We start from the raw sequence: 7500 nt of genomic DNA on the forward strand, positions 1-7500 counted from the left end.
ATATTTCAAGTTCATTGTTTGTTGTACTCCTAAAATTTTGAAGTGATTGGGAAATAAGTATCTATTTACACTGATTTTCCAGGGCTCACCAATGTCTTTCTTTTACATTTTTAGATATACCCTAATTTTTTTTTCTTGCATTTTTAGATGTGGAGAGGAATGTGTGGCCAAGGAAGATGGCTTTGGAGGAATGGATCCCTTTGCCAGCTTTTTCGGAGACTTCGGATTTAGTTTTGGTGGTGGACATCCCAGAGAGAGGGAAGTGCCGAGAGGTGGTGATATTACTATGGACATGATGGTGACACTGGAAGAGCTATATGTAGGAAATTTTGTTGAGGTCAGTCTTTTTTGTATTAACTATTTTCTCTCTCAATATTCTCCAATCTCCAATCTTTTTTATTTGTTATAGGTATGATTAAAAGAAGTTACCATCATATTTAATCTGGCAGTCTAACTATTATATAAACTTAACCTAACCACTTGAAGTAGAAGAGATTGTTTTTGCATTTCAAAGGCATTAAATTGCACTTCTTTGGAATTATGGTGATTATCACCTATGAGCTCAACAAATTGTGCAGTTAGCCTCAGTGAAGTCACTTAATACTTTGGGGATTAATATCAGTTGCATCAGCTATTTTATGTATGATCTTAAATCTTGCATTAAAAGCATTAACAACTTCATAATTTTCAGATGGTGCGTAACAAGCCAGTTCTAAGATCAGCATCAGGCACACGCAAATGCAACTGCCGTCAGGAGATGGTGACACGACAGCTGGGCCCAGGCAGGTTCCAGATGACTCAGCAGCAAGTGTGTGATGAGTGTCCAAATGTCAAGTAAGTTCTGTGCTCTTTTTAGGGACAGAAGTGTGTGATTGATGGATTCTATAATAACTTTGATGAAAGGAATACTATAATGAATGATTAAATGGCTATTTATAGCGATGTTGCCTGAAGGGACTTGATAATAAATCTGATTATATCCTTAGTTTTAATTGTAGTTACATTATGATATAGATATGGGGCAGGAGGAGACTTAAGAGGGTATGGATGTCCGTAGGTGTTTTCAGACCAATTACCCAAAAAGGCATTTATTAAAAGATTTGTATGCATTTTCAGGCAATTGGTCTGAGAACGCCTTTGGAAATGTATGGCATCATATCTCACATAGTAGTAAGGGAATCAGGCGAGCCATTGAATTCATTCCATGAAAAACACTAATGTATTGCCAATTTATTGTCACTTCAATATTGATATGCTGTCAAAGGTATTACTAGCTGGAGGCACTTATAGTAATGTTCTCAGACTTAGGGTTTTATTAATACCATTACCCAGGGAATTTGATACGCTATAGTAAATCATAGAATATATTAGCATGTAAAACAACAATTTTTTTTCTTGTCTTTATCCTCCTCATCCACATCATAATTGTTTTAAAACTTACAGGTTGGTGAATGAAGAGCGAACTCTTGAGTTTGAGATCGAGCCTGGCATGGTTGATGGACAGGAACATCGTTTCATTGGAGAGGGAGAGCCCCATATTGATGGTGAACCTGGAGATCTTGTCATTCGAATCAAGACCCAGCCACATGAAAAGTGAGTTAATGATGGAATTATTATTATTCCTTAATCTTGTTGTTGTTTTTGTTTTTCTTACCTTAATTAATATTCTTATTCGTAATATTCTTGTATGTAGTCTTATTCTCAATCTAATTCTTCGGAATGTTAAATAGAAGTAAATTTCTGTAGTAGATGAAATGGACGCCAAATTGATTTAAAAGAAACAATAGCAACAGCTGCATATGTAGCAGTAGTAGTTGTAGTAGTTTTAAATTTTTTTACTGCAGAATTGAATTCATTGGTGTAACCTCAGCAGCAATAAAAAGATCCAAATTAGTTACCAATTTGCAGCTAAAGCTGTATATACACCACTGCTGATTGGAAAACTAAGATAGCAAGAAATGGTAGTTAAATTTTTAGGAGAAAGCTTAAAAGATTTTTGGATAAACCCCTTTTTAGATTTTGCCCATTTGTCTTTAAAAAACGAGTGGGAAGGGAGCAAGAGATATGGTAGAGATATAAGAGTGAGAGTGTGATTATTAGATATTAATTTATACCATTTTATTGAGTGGAAAATGTTATAATAATGTCTGGAAGTTGAAAGGCAAACTTGAATGTTGTGGTCTTGTTTTGCGGGACTATGACAGTTATTCAGGATATTTTTTGTTTATTATTGGTGCTCCAGTTTTTTCATTTTTGCATTATGTATCATGAATATTGAATGACTCTATATATATGTATGGCTTAAATGATATATATTTTTTTCCATACAATTGGCATCAAGATTAAGGCTTTTTAAACTGCTTATATACATACTATATACACACCCATATACGTATGTATATATTTTGTTTCATGACTATATTTTTAATGCATTGCAGGTTTGAAAGAAAAGGTGATGATCTATACACCAATGTCACATTGTCTCTTCAAGAGGCATTGCTAGGGTTTGAGTTGGACATTGAACACTTGGATAAGCACAAGGTATGTTGAAAACAGTAGAAGCAGACTGTGGAAGTTTAGCTTACGTAAATGATGCATACTGTATGTAGCTTAGTATTTAGTTATGTAAGGTATTATTAAAGCCTTCCAGAGTGCTGCTTTGTCTTCAAGAGTTCACTTTTGCAGGTTCACATTGTACGAGAGAAACCCACATGGCCTGGGGCTCGAATCCGCAAGAAGGGAGAGGGGATGCCCAATTATGAAAATAACAATCTGTTTGGTACTTTATATATCACATTTGATGTAGAGTTCCCCAAATCTGAATTTTCACAAGCAGACAGAGATGGTAAGTTCTTTTATTTATTTATACAAGTCATTCCTAACCTTTTTATACTTGACCCCTTCCTGAAATATCAAACACATCCACTACATATTTTTAAAAGAGACCAAGAAACAATATTCAGGAGTCTGTTCAAGCTTTATTACCAAACTGTAATGTAGTATCCTCTCAAAGATGTGGCACAAATATATTTGTAGCATGAAAACTGATAAATGCCTAACAAATTGGCCTTTGATACTTTTCCTCAAGGCTTCACAACCCTCTTGCTGACTGTGACATATCTTTTGGAATCACTGATATATATGTAAATATATATTTTTTGCTCTCTCTACCTTTTCTTTTCCATTCTTTTTCTTTTTCTTTTTCCTTTTTTTTCCTTTCTTTTCTCTTCCTTTCTTTCTTTACTCCTTTCTTTCTTTACTCCTTTCTTTCTTCACTCCTTTCTTCCCTCAAATGGATTACTATTCTTCTTGAATTTAATGGAACTCTGCATTTGCATATTTGGTTTTGATTTATTGATTTGTAGAGGACAGACATGAATTAGATGTTATTAAAATTTAGAGATTTAACACATAAAGATTAAAATTATCGTATCCTAACATGAATTTTTTCTTTTTTTTCCACAGAGCTATCAAGGATATTGAATCAAGAATCCATAGGCCATGTATACAATGGCCTAAGGGGGTACTGATCTCAGCAATAAACTAGGGCTTTTGTATATGTTGTTATTGTATTTATGTGTGGGGATTGTCTAAGAATAATACCTGAGAATGAATGGTCACTTTTGCGTGCATTATTCAGCACATTCGAATTTTGTAGGAATGAAGTTGAGATTTCTAAGTTTAAAAACACTTTACAAAATTGCAGTACACAGTTTACAGTAACATCTTTTTCAAATGAATATTCATCTTGGTACAAGTGTATGATTTTGTTGCTTTGATATCAGTATCAAGGAAGTTATTTTTTTAATGCTTTGTTAAGTATCATTATAATGTAATACTCTTTCTTTTCTATGTCTTGAGAGAGAAGTAAACTCAGGTTTGAGGATCATATACTTTTGTATTTGGTAATTGTTTAAAGACGTTGGCACAATGAATGTTGTATTCATACGAGAAAGAAGCATACATTCTCACATTGTAGATTTTATTTTCCATTAATATTATTTTTATCATTATTGTTATTATTGATATCACAAATTATTGAAATTAAAGACTCTTTATTTACAAAATCCTTATTGATTAACCCACTCACTGTCAAAGAAATCTGTAGACTATCAGAAAAATTTAAATTTCTCATAGTATGCATATATATATATATATATATATATATATATATATATATATATATATATATATATATATATATATATATATATATATATATATATATATATATAATGTGTGTGTGTGTGTGTGTGCATATGTGTGTATAATGTATGTATGTTTGTTTGTGTGTGTGGATATATATATGTACATAAACATACACATACACTTATGCACATACATACACATATAAACATACATATACACATCCACATACACACACACACACACACACACACACACACATACATATATATACACACATATATATACACACATACATACATACATATATACACATACACACATACATACATACATATACACACATACATACATACATATACACACATACATACATATACACACATACATACATATACAAATGAAAATAAATATGTATAAATTTATATGATGCACAAATGGAGCAGTCTCAAGTACACCTACAGAAATTGGTTAATAAGAATGCCATTTTTGGTGAATGTTTTTTCAGAATATTTGAGTTGAGAAAATATTGATAGGTTCCAGACCTATAAGTTCATCCCATTGTATCCTCAATATACGAACTGCAAATTTTGTGCTTAATTACTTACAAAATGCATTGCAAGAAGAGGTATTCAAAGAAACTAGAGTGACAAGTAAGGAACCTAGCATAGTGTGTGGCAGACGGGCAGGCTTTCTGTTTTTGCTGTCATGTCTGTCTGTATGTGTGTGCGTTGATTTAGCCTGTGATTAACTATTTTTTTAGTCAGAACCATTGATATGTTATGGAAAACCAGCAGGAGAATTTGTGCTGCCCAGTTTATTAATTTGGATTTTCATAAGGTCGTATTGTACTGTACTGTGCATGAGGTCTTCTAACTACTAGTACTGAGTCACATTGGACCAATCTTTTTTGGGCACTGTTCATAGATGTGTATTTTTTGTTTCCTTTTCATTAAGATGATGATATATTACTGTAAAAGTATGGGCTAGGAATTTTCTGTTGCAAAATGATTTTATCAGGACTGGAAGGACTGAATATATAATCATCAAATGTTATATTTGTGTGATGATATGCTTTTGGGATTTTTTGCATTCCACATTGAATGGATTTAAAATAAGCAGAATTATATATGACAGTGTATCCATGCCAAAACTTTTTTCTTTTTTTCATGGTTATAAACAGGGCTGAGATCAATTATTTTTTGGCCATTCAAGATCAGTTTTATTCATTTGTAAAGACCACATTTTCAACACTCATTCAGTTCAGCTCATTATGTTTGATACTACTTTTTCCAATTCAGAATCTATTTTGATCTACTCATTACCATTAAACTGGGGAAGGAAATAATAATGGTTTCAAATTTACAGCTTTTATCAAAAATGATGTACTACAAACCAGTTACATTTTTTTTACCAACTGAAAGTTTATTTTTTTATATTCCAGATATTAATTGACAAAATAAGAGAGTCCGACTTACAGATTATATGTCTAGCATAGGTTGCTCAAATCTTTTGCCTCATAAACGCACTTCTTTAGTCTGAATGGCTTGCCAGTAATGACGCATATCCGCTCTGTTTAGCATTTTCTGTTAGAACAAAACAAAGGTACCGTTTGTAGAGTTTAATCCTACATGAAATTGATTATTGTTCAATAACTAATTTGCTGTTAGTTCAGTAAAGTTGATATTCATTTAGATAAAGATGATTTTATTTTTACATTTTTTCAGTTCCATTTTAGTTTAGTTCAGTTCATAATTGCCCCTGCCTTGGTCACAGATATCTAAATGTACAGGTGCACAGTAGTAACAGGAGAGAGAGACCCTTCACCCTGTGCCCTTTTCCGTTACACAAAGCATAATTTGGAAAACAAATTCCTTGGGTAATGTAAGCACCAAAGCTGAAACTTGCATGGCCATTACTTGTGGAAGTAACTATGCTAAGTCAACTTCCTGATTGTAACTTTGAAGTATTGGGCATTTAATAAAGCATTTAATAAAAACATCTATAGTGGTATTGCTGTGATTTTATGAATGTTTGTTTTAATATGGAATGAGAACCTGAAAATGGAAGTAATCAGTATTTATTTTATTATCAATAGTGACAATTAATCACTGATACTATGCTCTTTATTTCACTTTGTCCATTAATGTTTGCATTTGACTTCTGATTATAGTGACAGTATTACAGTTAACGATTCTCCTAATATGGCATGGTTAATAATTATAGAAGTTATTTTTTTATCATCAATGATAATCATTAACATTAGGCTGTTTAGTTATTAAACAATTTTTTTTTCACTACACTGATCATAGCAACAGTATTATAGTTAATGATTACCTTCTTTCACCTATACTCGCCACTTATTTATCCCTTTAAACTTTTCCATTCAAAGTCCTCTTTTATACCTTAAATTATCCTTTATTTCGGAAGTCAGGATATCAAGACTTGCTTAGGACCAAGTCGCGAAGTGTTTTGCAGGACACAGAAAGAAACATTCAAAGATCAATCATTACTTATCCTAAATGTTTGTTTCTGTACTTTGTCCTTTTTTAATTAACTGCTCAATCTAAGTTCTGTTTTGGAAAGTTTCCCAACAAAATTTTCATTCATATGTAAATATATGTATGTATATATATTTTTTTTAGCTCTACTCCCAGATAGAAGTGCATTGTGTGAAGAACATAACAATTCCTTGATACATCTGAAATGAAGTGGTAATTCTATTTTACTGGGAATGCCAAGATGAAGTATGGTGCACTGATAACTATGTAGAAAGTGTAGGAATGATAAACATTTATTTGATGTGAAATGAATGGATGTGTGTGTGCAGAGTGAAGGTATGTGAAAAATGGATTTATTAAAATGATGATAACATTGATTTTTTGTGTTTTTATCTTTCTTTCGCTGAAGTTCAAGAAATTAAAAGATAATAAAACAAAAAGAAATGAAACCAGTTGCTGAAGGGACCTTACTAGCTGTTTGCATTTCTCTTTTGTTTTGCTGTCTTGTGATGTGCATTATATAAAGAACACATTAGGCTGAAGAATCACGACTCAATTTTATAAAAAAAGATATATTTTCTATCTTGTTACATTGCCTCTGCAATTTTGCAAGAATTTTACATAGCAGACAAGAATTTTACATTATTCTAGATATTTTTTTCCGAAGGCTTCTTACGGATAAAAGTAAACCGACTGTTCACCACCTTACATGAATATAAAACTAAAGGATTTGTAATGGCATACGTCGTTTCAGAGCGGAAGCTGTATCAAATATTTGGATATGACGAATTAAACATTGCACTGTTGGATTCCACACACAAATTGTGTACACATTTTTTTTGTGATGGAAGTT

At 32.1% G+C, this 7500-nt stretch overlaps 2 protein-coding genes across 6 annotated transcripts in view; one reads left to right on the top strand and one right to left on the bottom strand.

Moving 5' to 3' along the window:
- The window catches only part of shv (DnaJ homolog shv), a 9648-nt gene extending 5581 nt beyond the window's left edge, over positions 1 to 4067 (top strand). For both annotated transcript variants that reach the window (XM_027383348.2, XM_070116860.1), the window contains exons 3-8: positions 148 to 337; positions 692 to 834; positions 1444 to 1593; positions 2439 to 2541; positions 2686 to 2845; positions 3466 to 4067. In XM_027383348.2, the coding sequence (XP_027239149.1) occupies positions 148 to 337; positions 692 to 834; positions 1444 to 1593; positions 2439 to 2541; positions 2686 to 2845; positions 3466 to 3530 (811 nt within the window). In that variant the 3' untranslated portion in view covers positions 3531 to 4067. The remainder of the gene's footprint in view (positions 1 to 147; positions 338 to 691; positions 835 to 1443; positions 1594 to 2438; positions 2542 to 2685; positions 2846 to 3465) is intronic.
- A 3136-nt stretch (positions 4068 to 7203) lies between these two features.
- The window catches only part of LOC113830142 (uncharacterized), a 10241-nt gene continuing 9944 nt past the window's right edge, over positions 7204 to 7500 (bottom strand). For all 4 annotated transcript variants that reach the window (XM_070116872.1, XM_027383346.2, XM_070116878.1 and 1 more), the window contains exon 4: positions 7204 to 7500. This exon is cut by the window's right edge and continues 691 nt beyond it. The gene's annotated coding sequence lies outside the window, so the exon portion shown is untranslated.

This window comes from Penaeus vannamei, chromosome 3, assembly GCF_042767895.1.
Source record: "Penaeus vannamei isolate JL-2024 chromosome 3, ASM4276789v1, whole genome shotgun sequence".
Classification (NCBI taxonomy): domain Eukaryota; kingdom Metazoa; phylum Arthropoda; class Malacostraca; order Decapoda; family Penaeidae; genus Penaeus; species Penaeus vannamei.